Raw genomic sequence first — 19,147 nt, 5'->3', positions numbered from 1 at the left:
GAGGGCCGCATCCACCCAATAGGGTTCTTGTGAGGATCGGAAATGACTGCAACTCACCTAGGACAGTTCCTAGCACAGAGCAGGCCATCAAAACACAGGAGCTTGGTCATTCCTGAGATCCCAGGGTCTCCCTCCTCCTTTACCCCTCTCTCATTCCTAAAATAACCCAGCCAGGAAGACAAAGACTGATCTTCCCTGCTCCCAGGGCAGCTCACCCCTGAAGGACATTCCTGCTGTGTGTTCTGGGCAGCAACATCAAGACCAAGCAAGTAGGAGGCTTCATGTTAGTGAATGGAGTGGAGGAAGAAAAGAAAACCCATCCCACAGTCCTCAGGAGGGCTCCTCCACGCACCCCGGCCTCAGCTAAGGGCCAGCAGGGTGCAGAGGGACGATAAGGCAGGGTCTCTGTAGAAAGGAAGTCACAGTCATCTGGGAAGGTTTCCTTCTGGAGTTCACAGACAAGGAGCTTTAGAAGGTCCTGAGTCCTCTGAAACTGAATACGATTTGGGGTGAACATTCCCTTTTTTGGGAAAGAGTCCAGAACATCCATCAGACTCTCAACAAAGTCTGTGACACTTCCCCAAGAAAAAGGCTTTAAAACCACTAATTCATTAAAGGAAAACAAAAATGTCTGAGAGAGAGAGAATAACATAAAATGATCTCTAATTATAGCTCACATGTAATGATACTCACAAAGTGCTTTACCATGTGTCATGTCACTTAGTCCCCATGACAGCAGAAGGGGACAGTGGCCATCCCAAAATGAGGAAACTGAGGCTCACAGGAGGTCACCACTTCCCAAGGTCCCTGGATGAGCAAATGGCCAAATCAGGATGCAACCCCAACAGAGTCTGAGGCCAGGGCTCAGGATCCTCCTCATCATGTCAAGAGTGTTACCTCCTCCAGGCCAAGCCCCCAATCTTACAAACCAGAAGGAAGGGTGGGAGGAAGAGGGGAAGGGAAAGAGGGAGGGGTCAGAATGTGACTTACAGTTAAACATTCTTTTCACTACACCCATCCTGCCTGTCTTCACACACTGACACTGAGAAATTTTCTAGACATGAGGAAAGAAACAAGACGTCATAAGGAAGTATACAGAAAGCTGGGTGTGTTACATCAGTACCAAAAGCCCCAATTTCCTTGCTGGGAAAATGAGGGTTATAAATGACTACTTCATGCACATTTGGCATGTAGTAAGCATTCATGAATGGTAGGCATCATTGTAATTAGTAAATCTAATGAAATTACATGTCCCAGTGATCAAAGTGAAAGTCGCTCAGTCATGTCCAACTCTTTGCAACCCCATGGACTATACAACCCATGGAATTCTCCATGCTAGAATACTGGAGTGGGTAGCCTTTCCCTTCTCCAGGGTATCGTCCCAACCCAGGGATCAAACCAGGGTCTCCTGCATTGCAGGCAGATTCTTTATCAACTGAGATGTCAGGGAAGCCCAGTGATCAAAGGTGCCATCTTTATGTCAATGAAGCCACCCCAGATAGCTTCAGTGAGCCCACCTCCTTGCATCCCTGAACTCTGCTCAGATGCTGGTGAGAGAGGCCTCACTGTGGCTCCCAGAAATGATCATACTCTCCCCCGCAGCTGCCTGCTTGGGAAGCCAGTGGCAGCAGCCAGCAGGACTTGGGAGCAAGCCTGGGTCCCAGAGCCAATTATTCGACATTATCTGAGGTGCAGAGAGGTCTTAGAAACCTCCAGGGTAATTACAGGAGGTGGGGAATATCCATGGCAGGCTTCTCTAGATACAGAAAATAAGTATAAGAAGTTCTCAAAGGTGAGACAGGGCCACCTGAGACAGATATGCAAGCAGATGAAAAAGCCAGGATTTTGGTGGACAAGGTTTTGGGAGGATAAAGGTTTGGGAGAACTCTGACTCACAGGTCCTTCATCCCTACCAAAAAACACATCTAACTGATGTGATTCTCCAAGAATGACAATTTTTATGAATTGGACCCACTCCTCACAGTCAAAATATACCATCTCTAGCACCATCAATGAAGTCCCCACACAGAAAATAACTATTTATAGTAACAGCTGCCATTTATTAAATAATTACACTCTATGCTGTCTTTTACAGATATTAGCTCACCTAAGCCTCAAAATGGAATTTTGAGAAAATTCCCATCCCCATTATACAGATGGGAAATTGGCACCGAAAAGGTCAAACAGCCTGTCTAAGGTCATAGGGCTAGTAAGTGACAAAGAGAGATGTCTAATTTCCATGCCCTTACTACTATGTGTTTTCACATAAAATATTGGGTTCCACCCATAAGGCCTCTAGACACGTTTTTCTCCTAGTCCTTCCAGAAAGTGAGGGACTTACTTATTCCATTCTATCCTAATCCAAAATACTTTTTATGCTAGGTACTGAACCCAAGATAAACCCCACTAAGCCAAGCAACAGCTACGCTCATAAGCACACAAGACAAGGGTTTAAATAATACAAAATACATGTGAGGTGAGGAATTAACAGGTAAGGGAAACAAGGATGTGGCCACGAACCTTTTATCCCATAGACCAACATATCCAGAGCATTCCACATTCCTTTCTTCTCAAGAACAATCTCAAGAAAAGATGCCTTCTCCAAAGAGAACAAGATTCCAGAAATGTTAGTGAAGCATCTCTAGAATAAGGAGAGGTGACCAAAGAAACGTGCATATGTGCTAACTCATTTCAGTAGGGTTCAATTCTGCAACCCCATGAACTATAGCCTGCCAGGCTCCTGTCCATGGGATTCTCCAGGAAAGAATCCTGGAGCGCATTGCCTTGCCCTCCTCCAGGGGGTCTTCACGACTCAGGGATCGAACCCATGTCTCTTAAGTCTCCTGCATTGGCAGGCATGTTCTTTACCACTAGCACCACCTGGGAAGCCTGACCAAAGAAGAATGCGGAGGACATATCACTTGAAAACAAAATAAAAAAAGCAAACACATAACACCCCACAAGTGTTCTCCATTAGATTTCCCAAAGCAAGTCATGACTTTGGAACCAACCCATTAACACAAATCAAAATAATTTGAACCAAATGTTCCCATTTAAAGGTCTGTTCCCCCCTTGAAGAGTTCTACAATGTTCTACCAGGGTAAATGTACTCTCACACACCAGGCCACCTCACTCCAGTAATTACCACCAGACTTGAGGTTTGCATGGCTCTAACCAAGCCAGCAAAAGTCTATGAATCCCAAAACCAATAGCAGAGGTCATAAGAGAGGTGGCAAGAGGTAGACACAACGGATGTGGGAAATTCTGCAACAGGACCTCCCTCTGAAAATGAAACACTCTCTCTCTCTGGATTTTTGTTCCTAGAAGTCATCCTTCGCAGGACTCACACCCTCTTCAATTGGCCATCTCCTTTGCTTCAGCCAGAGGAATCTGTCACTTAGCAACTACTTTCCAGCAAAATACTAAGGATAACTGGGAAACCAAAACTAGGAAGCCAAGATCAAGTCAGGCTTTTGAAAACTCTTGCTCCCTAGCATTCATGGGATAAGCTTCAAGCAGAGCAACAGTTTCCATCAGACCTGGGCTCAGAGCAAGAGAAGCTCTGCAGAGGTGCCCTCGCTCGATGTCACTGAAGAGTCACCCTGAGCCACTCAGACCAGGGCAAAGGTTCTCATTAAACTTCAAGGACTCAACACACTGCAGAAACCACAGGATCCCCCAGCTCTCACCCAATCTCTCCTCAAGTACAGAGTAAGCATGGTGCCAACGAGGTCCTGGATTTGGCCCAATGTATCTTCCAGCCTAGGCAACTGGGTTAGCACCACAATAACTGACACCACTGATTACACCCTCAGAGCCCTTCCTTAAAGCCTCACCTAAAGTCAGTCCCTCTCTATCAACTGTGATTTGTTTCTCTCCTGGCTTACAGTTACTTTGCCTCAGTGTTTTCTTTTTTTGTTTGCCTCCATGAATGTAGGGACCCTGATCACTGCTGTTATCCTTCAACCCCAGAGATGGGCACAAAGAAGGCACATGATGAATACTTACCATATGGATGGGATAAGATGGTGAGAGGAAAACCACACAGAGGCCCTCGTATAGCCTCCTGTGGTAAGAGATATATCGTAATATTACTAAGTTGCCTAAATAATCTATTACGGATCCAGTTTTCACAAATTTATTCTTGTGACTTTTCACACTTTCAGTCTCAGGGAAAATAAATTAATTACATGTGTTTGCTATCTCCAGTACTCTTGCCTGGAGAATCCCATGGATGGAGGAGCTTGGTAGGCTGCAGTCCATGGGGTCGCTAGGAGTCGGACACGACTGAGCGACTTCACTTTTACTTTTCACTTTCATGCATTGGAGAAGGAAATAGCAACCCACTCCAGTATGCTTGCCTGGAGAATCCCGGGGACGGGGGAGCCTGGTGGGCTGCCGTCTATGGGGTCGCGCAGAGTCGGACACGACTGAAGCAACTTAGCAGCAGCAGCTATCTACTGTGTGAAAGTAACATTTATTTTTATGTTCCTAGATTACCTCTATTGAACCTTTTCTTAGAGGGGGAACGGAAGGGAAAAAACTTGCAGGACAGATATTAAAGGGGTGGCTAAATCCAATTGTTATTCTAGGATGTGAATAAGCCCACAATTCCCCTAACCATTCCTTGATAATTTTCTCTCAGTTATGAAGGGAGTACATACATGGGGAGCCTGGGAAGAAGGCTACATGAAACTCCACAGATAACTTTTCTGATGACTCCACTGGCCAACTAACTAGGCTCAAAAACATCATGGCAACTACCACTGACCCCAGGCTCTCTCATCTGTTTACCTACGAATCTTATAACTATCTGAAATTTCTATCCATCTACTTGTTTAAATGGATCTGTCTTTCCCACATGAATCTGAGTTTCATAAGAGTAGAGCCTTGTCTGTCTTGTTCACAAGACTGCAGAACATTTTAGGCCCCAAAAAACAATTGTCAAAGAAACTTAATAGTAACTACATGCTTTGTGAGATTGCCTAGGCTTCTGAACAAAGACAAAGAGTTTGTTCCTTCTTAAAAGAAAAAAAATAATCTATGGATTATTCCTCCATGATGAGGTAAGGCTTTGCCAGCCCCTCCCCATCACATATTCACATGGCTCTGAGTAAACTCAGTTCAGGTTCCACCCAAAAATTGTGTAAACTTAGCTTTTTTAACATCTACAAATTCATAAATCACACTAATCATGATGATACAGGGATTCAACAAACTACCCAGGCCCTGAATGAACCTATTCAGCAAGAGTAGAGTCAACAAATGTGGCAGATTATATTTTCCAAAGACAGCCCCACCAACACAGCCCATCCCACATGCTACTCTTACAATAAGTGAGACACAGACACTCCTCCATCGAGCAGTGGGGCCTATGTTCCCTTTCCCTTGAACCAAATGGACCACTGCAATGTCCTCAATTGAAAGAACACAGTGGGAGTAATACTGCAGGACTTTAGAGGCAAGATCAAGAGCCAGGATGGCATTTGCCAGTGTGCACTCCCTCCTGCTCTTGACACCTGATTTTGGAGCCCACAGTGACCTTGTAGAGCTGGAGAGACCATTCAGAGAGACCACAAAAGGAAGTGCCCAGTTGCTCCCACCTGCCCCCACCATCAGCTCTTCTGGTCCTCCCAGCACAGGTGCCATGCGAATGGGCCAGAGAGATAATTCCAGCCCCAACCCTCAGTGACAATGGGCAGAGCCGAAACAAGCTGCCCCTGATGAGCCTTGTCCACAATGCAGATCCATGAGTAAAATAAATCTTGTTGCTTTGAAACCACTGAGTTTGGAGATATTGTGTTTTTCAGCCACCAAAACTGCAACACATACAAAATCAATAGTAACAGTCTCTCATCTGTAGTTTTCACCACCATGTCTGGGGGATGGGGGTGGTTCAGTCCACGCAGTGTATGTTTATATACACAAATATACAACCCCAAGATTTCTGGATCAATGAAAGTCATAAAACAAGAAGCAGGAAAAAAAAATACAAAGCCGCACAGCACACAAAGCTTTTCCAAGTTCTCCGGTCTCTGAGCTCTTTAGACTTGAAGAAGCTGCTCTTTGGCCAGCTGCCACTTTCCCCCTTCACTGTACATTTCATTCCCCCGAACAGAGACTGGAAAGTAAGAACATTCCCTTTTGAACAAGCTCTTTTTGCCAGCTTGTTCACTCACTCTCAGGAAAGCCTCACTCTGGAACTTCTTTTGTTTTGAATAAGCTAGAATAGGGATTATCTACCTATGTAAGAGCACTCTTAGATCTGTTTTGGCAGATGTTAATCAACCAAACTTGGAGGGATATTCTTCTAATCTGGAGAATCCTTCAAGTCTCATGTTTGTTGAAAGAACATTTCGCATGCACATGTTTATGATCCCACATGAGTGTCAGGATCAGACACACATGAGTCCAAATACAAGCTCAACCACTCAGCAGTTGTGGAACCTCTGGCAACTTATTTGACTTCTCTGTGTATCAGTTTATTGTACATGTGATGGAGACAATAATAACCCTCAAAGGGGTGTTGTGAGAATTAAATGAGATTAGTACAACTAACACTTATAAAGTGGTTACCATACGTCAGACACTGTTCTAAGTGCCCGAAGGCGCTCAGACTATCCCTGGCCAACAGTGGGTGCTCCATAGGCAGTGGCTGTCACGAGCATCGTTATTACTAATGTAACCTCATTAGATGACGATATATTCCTCTGACTAAAGCTATAACCCTCGGGGTAACTCTGTAAACGTCAACTCTTATTACAGTGCAAGAGCCATGAGGCTCAAATTTATAATCAACTCATAAACCTGTAAACTCATAAGATGTATAAGAATCAACTGAGGTGTCTGTTAAAAAGAAGATCCCTGGCTACATCTCCAGAGATTTTGATTTAATAGTCTGGGATGGAGTCCAGGAAGTTGCTTTCTTAACACCCCCACCATCCACAGGTGACTCCAACAAACCCTGACCTAAAGATGCTGGTGTAAATATCTGGACTGAATCAATCCTGATGCCATAGAAAGAATATATGCTCAGAGTGAGAAGTCCTGACTCTAGTCTTAGCTGCGCCCGACTATTTCTACAGCTGGGACACAGACCCTTAACTTCTCTGGGTCTTAGTAAAAGGCAGGCTTCAGATTAGATAACCCCAAAGGTGCCTTCTTTTCAAACTCGATCCCACAACCTGACTACTAGACTCAAGTCCCTCAGACTCCCTGATTGTGTGCATTTGTAGCAAATGAACTAAGAGTACTCACTTTTATTAAGCCCCCACATTTATTAAGTCCCCACTATATGCAAGACCACTGTCCAAAATGCTTCATTCATTTAAAAATTTCTAATGTTCACATTCATCTGCTAGAGGTTCAATAGCTGAAGTAACACAGCCAGTAGTAGCACAGCCTTGATTCTATGCCAGGTTAGCCTGACCCGACACCTGTGTTCTTACACCATTATGCCTTTGGTCGTCTCACTGGAAAATTTTCTTTGCATTTCTTGTTTTGTTTTGTGCCTTTGAGATATAAGGTAAATGCCTAAGCTCCTCAACTCTGCAAAGAACCAAAGGACAAGAACAGGGCAAAGAAGAAGAGAAGTGGGGCAGCTGGGAACCAAAGCCCAAAAAGGAAGCTCAAATGAAGCTGGGAGAACAAGCTACTATGTCAGAATGATGTCTTTACTACAAAGTACTGAGGTCGGTCAGCAGGAGGCAGGTGGAAGGAGAGAACAGAGAAGTGAAGAAAGAGCACTGAGGTCAGTCAGCAGGAAGGAGGTGGAAGGAGAGAGCAGAGAAGTGAAGACAGAGCACTGAGGGCGGTCAGCAGGAGGGTGAACAAACAAATTTCCAGAAGATCTTCCCTCCCTTTCTTAATTCCTCCCCTGGGAAGAACAGGCCTTTTAGACAGAGTATCTTCCGGGTGCTTTGCAATACAATGGTTAAGTTTCCCATGACGTCCACTCTTTTGTTTTCTCTTGCCAAGTAACTTAAAGGGAAGCTAATCCCAGGCCTCTTGCCTCCAAACCTCATCACTTCAACCTGAGACTCAGAAGGAAAAAGGAAAGCCAGCGCAGAAGAGGAGAAAGAGCATTCACTATGGCAAGTTTCAGAGAATGCGTTTTAAACAAAAACTGTTTGGGTTTCCAACATTGTTCTATGAGAGATTTAAAGGGGTCTTGAAGGACAGGCTTCCTTGGTGGCTCAGACAGTAAAGAATCCACCTACAATGCAAGAGATCCTTTGATCCCTGGGTCAGGAAGATCCCCTGGAGAAGGGAATGGCTACCCACTCCAGTATTCTTGCCTGGAGAATTCCAAGGACAGAGGAGCCTGGCGGGCTACAGTCCATGCGGTCTCCAAGAGTCGGATATGAATGAGTAACACTTTTACTTTCACTATTTTTTTGAAGGACAGGCAGCCCAGGGTAAGTTGCCAGGAAAAGCACAGGATTTGAAATCAGAAAACCCAACGCCAGCACTGCAAGAGATACTTCCTATCTGACCTGGGGCAAATTACATCATGCTCCTGCAGGTCCCACATCTGTAAAATGGGTGCAATAACACTGACATCACTGACCTATTTTAAAGAAGAAATGGATTAATGTATGTGAGATGCCTAGCATGGTATCCAACCCAGAGTTTTTCTAAATTGGGAAAGAGGTAAGCAAAAAATGACTCATAACATCTTATTTATATTTGTTCCGTTTCAGACATCTTCAAACTACTCTGTGGCACCCTGCAGTTCTCTTCCAATCTTCACTCTTCTAAGCAACTGAGGGACAACTTCTCCTGTGAAAACAAATGCTTTCGAGATGTGTCAAAACACCCACTGGTGACAATGAAAACCATGGTGATTACTTCAGGCTGGTACCTAGGAGGCTCAGTATCATCTGAAGCTCAAAACAGAGCAAAGAGAAAAGGTGGCCTAATAACACACACCAGTCAGGGCATTTAGCTCTTGCTTTACAGGTTATACTGAATTTTAGTATTGGAAGAAGGGAAAATTTCTTTAAAGTTGTAAATGATTTACAGGGCTGGTTCACTACAGAGGAAAAGGCTGTTGGACTTTAAGGAGGCCAGCACCTTTCTCCAGAGGGGAAGCATGAACACTAGATTCAGGAGGAAGTCAAAACCCCAGAGAGATCATTAACTGAGTGAAACAGAGACTTGGCCCAGCCAGTTCAGAGCCGCTGTGACGATACCACCACCGAGGGTACCTGGCCCTGGTACTCCGACAGAGGAGCATGGGGCCTGTGAAAAGGGTCAGCAATCCTGCCTTTGCTCTCTAACAACAGACATCACATCAGTATATACAAGGGCTCCATTCCTGAGTGAAGCAGGCATGGTGACCAACGCACTGGACTCAGACAACACAGGTTTAAATCCTAGCTCTGCCATTAACTAGCTCTGTGATCTAATGCTATGTGCCTGGATTTCCTAAGCTGCAAAATGGTTGTAATAACAGAAGCAATCTTTTGTGAGTTTTGTGAGAACTGTATGAGTGAACACAAATATAGAGCCTTGATCACAGCAAGCGCTCAATCAAATGAAAGCTATTACTGCCTACCTCACTGTGTTATTAGCCAGCCATTACTGGGCTTTTCTTCTGTACCATGTGCTAACCACAGGTTGCCAATTAGTCCCCCAAAGCCCTGTGAGTCAATGAATGTAAAGCACTGAGCTCAGTGCCCTCAGAAACATAGAAAATGCTCTATAAAGGGAACCCACCCTTGCTACTCTCATTTCAAATCAAACCCAAAACACCCCTTCATTCAGTTCTGAAAAGATATCTGGGTAATACAATTAGAAGAAAATCACACATTAGGCATCTATTTTGTAACACATAAACCAGACCTTTTTGATGAGTCAGAGCCTCTCTTTGCAAACAGCCTTGATTATTACCTTGAGAATTTCACTTTAGTACAGATTTCAGGACCTAGAAATTAAATGAGTAAGGCCTACTGGATGCTCTCTTACATGAGGAATCTATGGCGTAGAGGGAAGAGAAGGGGCTTCTATACCACAAATTTCACCTCTGATGGTTCAAAGTGCCATGCACTTTGAGAATACCCATTTAAATTCCAGATAAGTGTGGGTGCTGGTAAAGCATGTGCTTTATATCACTTCATGAGCTAGGCAGAGACACCCAACCACAAAAGAAATATCAGGAAAAGAAAAAGATACAGTACGAACTTAGTTCAAAAAAAAAACTTGGTTCAAAAAAAAAAAAAAGTCAACCCTTAAAAGTACTTCTTTCTATTTCTGATCCAATTCTTTTCTAACAGATGTAGATAAAGTTGATCCTCCACCTGCCCCAGGCTACTTTGCTTTGACAAATGACAGTGTTCACACTGGACCAGGTGGACTATAGCCTCAGTATTTTTTTTTTTTTTTTAGCCTCAGTATTGTTAAGTAAAATTCTATTATTGACAATAATCTTGGTCCACATAGTAGGAATAGCACTTTTCAGGTGGTATGGCACATTGGGTAATGATCACAGATCTTTAATGTAAGCTTCTCTGCAATGTGACTTTGCCATTCATCATTTCTCCACTCCCTTGAATCTCAGCTGGCCTTGTGACTTGCTTTGGTCAGCAGAATGTGGTAGAAATGATGCTATGTGAATTCCAAAGCCTGGCCTCAAAAAGACCTGAAGTTTCCACCTCTGCCATCTTGGAACACTGTCCTGAGACTGTCATTAAGCCCAGGAAGAGAGACCACATGGGGAGAGGGAGCGGTCCTGTGTCTCAGTGAAATACATCTGCAGGAGCAAGCCCAGAAGAGGCAAGAGTAGCATCCAGCCAATCCACTGAGTCACCAGAAGAGACACTAATAACTACTGCCACCTTGAGTCTCAAAGGTTTGGGGGGATCGGTCATACAGCAAGAGATAAGGGATATAGGTAGACTGCTGCTGCTAAGTCGCTTCAGTCATGTCCGACTCTGTGCGACCCCATAGACGGCAGCCCACCAGGCTCCGCCGTCCCTGGGGTTCTCCAGGCAAGAACACTGGAGTGGGTTGCCATTTCCTTCTCCAATGCATGAAAGTGAAAAGTGAAAGTGAAATCGCTCAGTCGTGTCCGACTCTTAGCAACCCCATGGACTGCAGCCTACGAGGCTCCTCCGTCCATGGGATTTTCCAGTCAAGAGTACTGGAGTAGGGTGCCATTACCTTCTCCACAGGTAGACTAACTGGAGACTAACTGGAGTTTAATTTTTGAAATGAGTTTTCAAAACAATCCTAAACTTACCTAACTCAATAAGAGGCAAAATCTAGGTTGCTGGAACTCGGGAATAGTAGCTACCTTAGGAGAGGAGGGATGGGATGGGAAGGGAACTTTACGGGATGCTGATAATTTTATTTCTTGGCCTGAGTAGTGATTACATTGATATGTCCACTTTATGATAATTTATCAAACCCTGCAATTCTGAGCTGTGGATTTTTCCAGATATATATACTAAACTTACATTTTTAATAGTTTGAAATAAGCCTCTCTTGGAAAAATCTCTTTGAGAAACAAAGGTATGTGGCTAAAGGAAATAAATAATCATGCTCATAATTTTTTTGTTGATGAAAATTTCCTCATAAAAGCATATAACACCCACTAGTCCAGTTTTAAAAACTGAGCCTCACGTGTTAACTACGAGCATGTTTCTTCCTTGCCGAAAACATGACCCATTTATGAGTCTAAAGACATCCCCCCAGATCACAGGAAACTGTAATGCCGAGGTCAAGATATTTAAGTCCTGGTTTGAAATGTTCATGTCATTTCAGAAACACTGTATAAATCACTTACAAACTAAAAGGTCCTCAGAGCTTCTGTACACACAGCTATGTCTCCCTTGGTAGGTCACATGATTAGGACACATTTGATCCTGCACAAAACATCTACTGAGACACTTGGTCCACCCCAAAAGTTCCTCGAAATCTGGTCCTATCAAAAATATCTATGAGTGGGCTTCCTTGGTGGTACAGTGGATAAGAATCCACCTGCCAACGTGAGGGACAGGGGTTCAACACCTGATTCAGGAAAATTCCACATACCACAGAGCAACTAACCTGTATGCCATAACTACTGAGCCCGCATGCTGAAACTACTGAAACCCATAGACCTAGAGTCTGTGCTTCGCAACAAGAGAAGCCACAGCAATGAGAAGCCCGTGCACAGCAATAAAGAGTGGCCCCCACTCTCTACAGCTAGAAAAAGCCCACATGCAGCCACAAAGAACCAAAGCAACCAAAAATAAACAAAAATAAACAAACTAATTTTTTAAAGGCAGGAAATATAAAAACAAAAATATATCCATGAGTATACTTGGTCCATGCCAATGGTCCTTGATATTCAGGGTCCTGCCAAAAACATGCACACGTGGAAAATGTCTGAGTTCAAATAGCCTATAACACTTACTTACACTTTCAGTTTATGGAATTAATATATTAAAAAATATTACCAAGTCTTATTGGTCTAATAATTGTATTGAGGCTATACACCAATAATAACCATTCTTGCCTCAGAAGTCTAGCTGGCAATGCCACATGGGGTTAGGTAGATGGGTTAGGGTTTGAATCCCACAGAAGAGCAGAATTTATATTAACTATGTATGCCCAGGAAGAGTCCTACAGTTAGAGAAATGTACAGAGGATGACTGACAAGTTGAGGATGGAATCTCGCAATGCATATATGGTGCATTAATACATCACTAGGCATTTGGCTGAATGTGGCTGGGTCCTTCAATAAGGGCAGAGTTTGAAAGGAAGAGCTTGGTCAGTTGCTGTGTAAAACAAGCAGTGAGTGTAATGTAAACACTTAACAAAGTTATTTTGCTTGTATGGGAGGAGAGAGAATGGGTGTGGCTCTCCTACCACATAAGAGGTCTTGTGTAAGAGTCACCATGAAGAGAATACCAGGCATTTAATTAAGCCCCATACAACTATACCAGTACCCAGGATTAAGGGGCAATATTACCCTTGAATCAATGCTCTACAAGGTAATATTGCAGTATCCACAAAAACGTCTGCCACTATTTGGAAACGTTTTCGTGGGTATGACTCCCACACTTAACTGTCAATCAGCAGCGACCATCACACCCTCAGCTAGTGCCTACCTACTGGCTAATTCAGCCCAGCCAAATCAGGAGTCAATACATAAGACATTCAATTAGGTTTCCCCTACCAGTGACCACTGGACATATAGCTACAGAAGAAATAAACAACTCTTCTTCTGTTGCTTGGCAATGTGTCATCTTTGAAAATTCCACCAGAGTATGGTAGAAATAGTAAACTCACAATAGAAAAGCCAGTGCTGTATTATAATGGCTTTATTACCATTTTCATTTCTTTAAAAGAGAAAGAACTAAAAGGCACTGACACTACGAAGAAAGGAGAACCTGCAATGCTCGATATATACAAGTCAGGGTTCGGATAACATTACCATCAGTCAAGATGGGACAGGAAAACAGCAGCACAACACTGATGTTAAAGGAAAGGAAGGAAAATCCTAAATAGGTTAAAACAACACACAGAAGAACGAAATTCAACACCATCACAGGCACTTCTAAGAACTCATCAGGATACTCATGATGATGAGGTCCTATTAAAGCTACCAGAAACTCATTAAAGAGGCAAGTAAAGAGAATTGAAAGTAGACTTCAAGCTCCAAACCCAGCTTCACCACATGGAAGTCAAATTCTAGAGGAGTATAAAGTGACAAGATGCAGAAACACATTTTTCATGCATGATGCGTATGCTCAAGATGACGACAGATTTCCTATTTACACAACTCATGACAATATTCAAGTACCAGTTCCACACTATTCCATAATGGCATCTTAAAGGCAGCACCAATGCAGTGCAATTATTTACTGTGCGTGGTGTCTCACTGATTTAGACCATGCCACTGGTTCATACACTAACAAGTTCAGTTATTTACTGTGTGTGGTGTTTCACTGGTTTAGACTATGCCATTGGTTCATACACTAACAATGAACAGGTGAAAAGACACTTATAGATATACATTTACATATAAGAAAGTATTGCATTTGCAAGGAAAAGAAATCTCATCAATTACCCTTCACTGTACATGATGGATTTCAAAACTGCAAATATAAAGGTGATTAGACTACTCCTAACTAGTGCACTGGGTAAACTCCGGGAGTTGGTGATGGACAGGGAGGTCTGTCGTGCTATGATTCATGGGGTCACAAAGAGTCGGACACGACTGAGCGACTGGACTGAACTGAAGTGAACTAGTTGCACAGGTGAGAGGATGCTTGTTTCACTTTCCACAATGACTGTGACAAAAAAATACCTTTTGAGTCTAATGTGTAAACATATGACAAGGAATGTAACACCAGTAAGTGTCAACCATCTTGTTTGGACTGCCATTTCTGCCTTTGGAAGATGTAAATGAAACTTTTAAGCATTATGAGGAATGCAAAAGAAAACTCAGATGACCTAATAGATTATGTGGAGAAAATGCGTGCCCATGGAAGACATGGCAGAAGTTCCAAGATCTCCCCCAGAAACTTGCAATGTTTATACATCAGTGCTGAACATAGATCACAGGATGAACAATACGGTGGATGGCTGGCAGAGCAAATTTCAAGAGCTGATGGCAGTGCACCATTCTGCAATCTGAAAATTTATTGACATATTAAAAGATGAACAACGAAGCAATCAATAAGTTAGCAACCAAGTTCTTGGTGGTCGTACACAAATACAGCCATCAATTACGCAATAATATGAACAAAAGCAAAACCATATTACTGCAAGTGTTTACAGACATAATGAATATAAAACCAGTAACCAGGTCAACATATACCTAAAAGATTGCTCACTGACTTAAGAATAACCTTGACAAACTTTATCATGAGGATGAACAAGCATAAATGTGAAAACCAAAATTCATCATGAATTACAATAAAAATAATGTAAATAAAAATTTAACTAAGTTAAATGTTTGCAACATTGAACGAATCATGTATCAAACATCTCAATGGATATTTGGAAAGGACCAAATTTCATTATCTCTTGGCAAAATTAAGTGTTTGTATTATTTAATGAATCACAGACTAAATGTCTCAATGAAACTTTCAGACAGGACCAAATTTCAAGGACTTTTTGGCATGGACAAAACAGCCTGCAAGAGATCACACAAACTCCGTAAGACCACATTTCTCTCATCTCACTGTCTCCCAACCCCAGCATCCTCATCCTAAAGACAAGCAGAGTCACTTGTTCACAAAGAAAGAACTCAACACACGTCTGTGGTTGTTAGGAGACCCCAAAGCCCTTAACAATGTTTATATCCCTTGACTAAGTAACTCCTCTTCAAGGAGTCTGTTCAAAGGAAATAATTTTATTAAATGGAGACAAAGATTTACATTTGATATTATCAAGTTCTTTAACATAGAAAAAATTAAGAGTGGAAATCCTTTAAATGTTTAAAGTTAGGAGATTAGATAAGGAAAAGCTATACATCCATAAAGCAGAAACACAAAGACATTTAAAATAACATTAAGAAAGAGAAAAGAAGCAATTCCCTGATGGTCCAGTAGTTAGGACTCGGTGCTTTTACTGCCAAGGGCTCAATCCCTGTTCTGAGAACTACTCTTGCAAGCCACATGGTATGGCCAAAAAAAAGGGCGGGAGAGAGAGCGAGAAGAGATGCTCCCTCGTGGTGGGACTGAGCGTCTTTCTTCCTCCTTCCTCACAGCTTTCAGCGCTTCTCAGGTTTCCTACAAAGTGCAAGTGTTCTTCACTTCTTATTTTATAATCAAAACAAAAGAAAGCAAAAAACTGGAAAAATGCATTGAACTGAAGGTAATTAACATTATAATCTTTCTCTTTTAGTAACCGTTTGTGATTTTATCCATTATTTACATTCCTTGCCTGGAATCATAACTTCAGCTGTTTACATACCTTGAACATTCTACCAGAGTCAACTCCCAATGAATCACAATAAACTATTTATCTTTCTTTCTTCTCCTCTAGGCTCTGAGTTCTTCATTTTCTTTGTAAACCCAGTGCTCAACATAGTGTCTTTATCTTAATGGGCACTCAATATATTTTGACTGAAAGCTGCTGGATGTCAGAGTAACGACAAGAGGATTTACCTACTGCATGGCAGCAGGGGCCATGTTTTCCTACATATCCCATGCCTGGCGCACAAAAGATCTAAAATAAGTATATGCTATTTGTCTTAGTCTGAGCTGCCATAAGAAAATTCGAGACTGGGTGGCTTAAACAATAGACATTTATTTCTCAAAATTCTGACAATTGGATGTCTTGAGATCAGGCTGCCCACATGGTTGGGTTCTGGTGAGGATTCTATCCCTGCCTTGTAGGCAGTCACCTCCTTGCTGTGGGCTCACACGACATCTTCTCTGTGCATGTGCACAGGGCTGAGGGGCAGGGAGAGCAAGCAAGCACGAGTGCACACACATGTCTCTTCTTATAAAGATACTAATCCTATGTAACCCCACCCTTAAGATCTCATTTAACTCAATTACCTCCTTATAAGCCCTATCAAATAGTCACATTGGATATAAAAACATCAACATATAAGTTGTGGGGGTGCACAATTCAGTCTATATCATTAGTAAATGAAAACTGATAACATTTCACCTCACCAGTGGATCACTAAAGTGATACCAAAAATAGATTATTGCCTATGACCAGAACAACATCTGATAGGGTGCACCAAAGAGAAGTGTAAGATTTTCATATGTCTTCCTAATTTCATGCAGAACAGCAAGTCAAGACGAATATGGGTAAACACAAAAGACCCCAAACAGCCTAAACAATCTTAAGAAGAACAGAGATGGAGGAATTATGTTCCTTGCCTTCAGACTATACTACAAAGCTACAGTTATCAAAACAGTATGATACTAGCACAAAAATAGACACACAGATGAGACAGGATAGAGAACCAAGAATAAACCCACACACTCATGGTCAATTAATCTACGACAAAGCAGGCAAGAACATACAGTGGAGAAAAGACAGACTCTCTTCAACAAGTGGTAATAGAAACACTGGACAGCCACATGTCAAAGAAATAAATTAGAACATTCTCTAACATCATATACAGAAATAAACTCAAAATGAATTGAAGACCTAAATATAAGACTGGATACTATAAAACTCCTAGAGGAAACATAGGTGGTGCACTCTTTGATATAAATCCCTCATACACTGTTAGTGGGAATGTAAATTGGTGCAGCCACTGAGGAAAACAGTACGGAGGTTTCTCAAAAAACTAAAAATAGAACAACCATATGACAGAGCAATGCCACTCCTGGGTATATATCCAAAAGAAAGCAAAAATACTAATTCAAAAAGATACACACACCCTAATGTTTACACCAGCACTATTTACAACTGCCAAGACATGAAAGCAACCTAAGTGTCAACCAACAGACAAATGGATAAAGAAGATGTGTTACATATATATAATAAAATACTACTCAGCCATAGAAAAGAACCTAATTTTGCCATCTGCAGCAACATGGATGGATTTAGAGGACATTAAGCTAAAGTGAAATAAGTCAGACAGAAAAAGACAAATACTGTATGCTACCACTTATATGTGGAATCTAAAAAATATAAAAAAAAAAAAACTAGTGAATATAACAAAAAAGAAGCAGACTCACACATACAGAGAACAAACTAGTGGTTACCAGTGTGAGAATGGGAAGTAATAGAAGGGGGTGGACTGGGAGATATAAACTATTGGGTGCAAGACAGGCTCAAGGATGTACTTACAACACAAGGAATGTAGCCAGTATTTTGCAGTAACTGTAAATGGAAAGTAACTTTTAAACACCGTATTGTTTTTTTTTATTTTTTAAAGAAAGAAAGAATTTGGATATGGGTGTGATATGTCCAAACCTGTTGTGCTTTAGAATGATTAATGATCAGACAGTTAAGTCTGGATCTAGACGTGAAACATAGGAGGTGAGAATTTAATGGTAGATGCCATTTCAGGAGTCAGTTGAGTGTTGTGGTGCTCGTAGTAAGGAGAGAGGGGGAAGATCAGATGCAAGGGGTATCACTCAGGTCAGATCCACACGAAATTGTTACCAACTGGATGAGAGACACAGAGAAAGAAAAAGTGGCAAAGGGGAAGAGAGGAGATAGAGAGAGGAGAACTGATCACCCAAAGACCTAGGGATGGGAGGAGGAGGATATGCTTTGCAGAAGGAAGGTGGTTTGCATATGAGATATGTTGAATCTAGGCTGTCAGGAGATATCCAGGCAGAGATGCTAGTCAATCCATCGGAAATGGATGCAGGGAATCCCAGGAGAGAAATCAGGCCAGAGGTGAGTACCTGAACATCATCCACAGGAGTGAGTAAGATAGCTAAAGAAATTTAAGTGAACTGAGCACAGAAACTCGGAGACTATCATCTTTGGACAACAGAGAAAGAGGCCAAAAAAAACAAGGAAAAGAAATGAGGAAAGATCAGAGAGGCAGGAGGAGAATTAGGATAACACAGTGCCACGAACCAGAAAAGTAACGTCTCCCAGTTGGATGGAGTGCTCAGTATCAGCAGGGGCCAGAAACATCGAACGGCCAAGACAGAGCATTTGGATCTGGCTCCTATGTGATCAGTAGGACAAGGTGTTTCAAAAAGGTGGGGAGAGCAGAGCAGGGAGCTGCAAAAAGCAAGAAAGAGGCAGCCACTAACAGGCTGAGTACATATGTGTGTGCCAGGCATCATGATAGGAATTTTGTAAGGATTTATCATCTTTAATCCTCATAAACATCCCTTAAAAGTAAGTGCTATGAATAATTTGTATCCAGAGCATTTTTCGTATAACTTAATGAAAGAAGCATATATGTCTGAAAAAAAAAACCAAAACCTCTCATATATATTTTGATATGGCTATGGAGATTTGAGAGCAAGCATGTAGCTGGAAACGGATATCAGGAAAAATGATACAAACTGAGAGGGGCTGAATATGGAATGGTCTGGCTGGGTGACTAAAGCACATAATCAAAATGTTTGTAATGGCAAATGGATTTGTGTGTGTGTGTGTGTGTGTGTGTGTGTGTGTGTGTGTGTGTTTCTCTGGCTCCCACGAAAACCGCTTGGGAGAAAAACATGCTGATGTGGTCAATTAGTCCGAGTGCAAACTTGTACTATTAGCA

At 42.1% G+C, this 19,147-nt stretch overlaps 1 protein-coding gene across 48 annotated transcripts in view; it reads right to left on the bottom strand.

The window, feature by feature from the left end:
• Window positions 1-19,147, bottom strand: part of ARHGAP26 (Rho GTPase activating protein 26) — a 556,769-nt gene that overhangs the window by 380,725 nt on the left and 156,897 nt on the right. Inside the window, exon 4 of one of the 48 annotated variants that reach the window (XM_081504675.1) lies at window positions 991-1,054. The exons of the other annotated variants lie outside the window; for them this stretch is intronic. Coding sequence (XP_081360801.1) covers window positions 991-1,018 — 28 coding nt within the window. The 5' untranslated portion in view covers window positions 1,019-1,054. The remainder of the gene's footprint in view (window positions 1-990; window positions 1,055-19,147) is intronic. 48 annotated transcript variants of the gene reach the window in all.

The sequence above is a fragment of the Giraffa tippelskirchi genome, chromosome 6, assembly GCF_054371585.1.
Source record: "Giraffa tippelskirchi isolate mGirTip1 chromosome 6, T2T-mGirTip1v1.2.pri, whole genome shotgun sequence".
In the NCBI taxonomy this organism is placed as follows: domain Eukaryota; kingdom Metazoa; phylum Chordata; class Mammalia; order Artiodactyla; family Giraffidae; genus Giraffa; species Giraffa tippelskirchi.
This window is presented reverse-complemented; position numbering and strand designations above follow the sequence as displayed.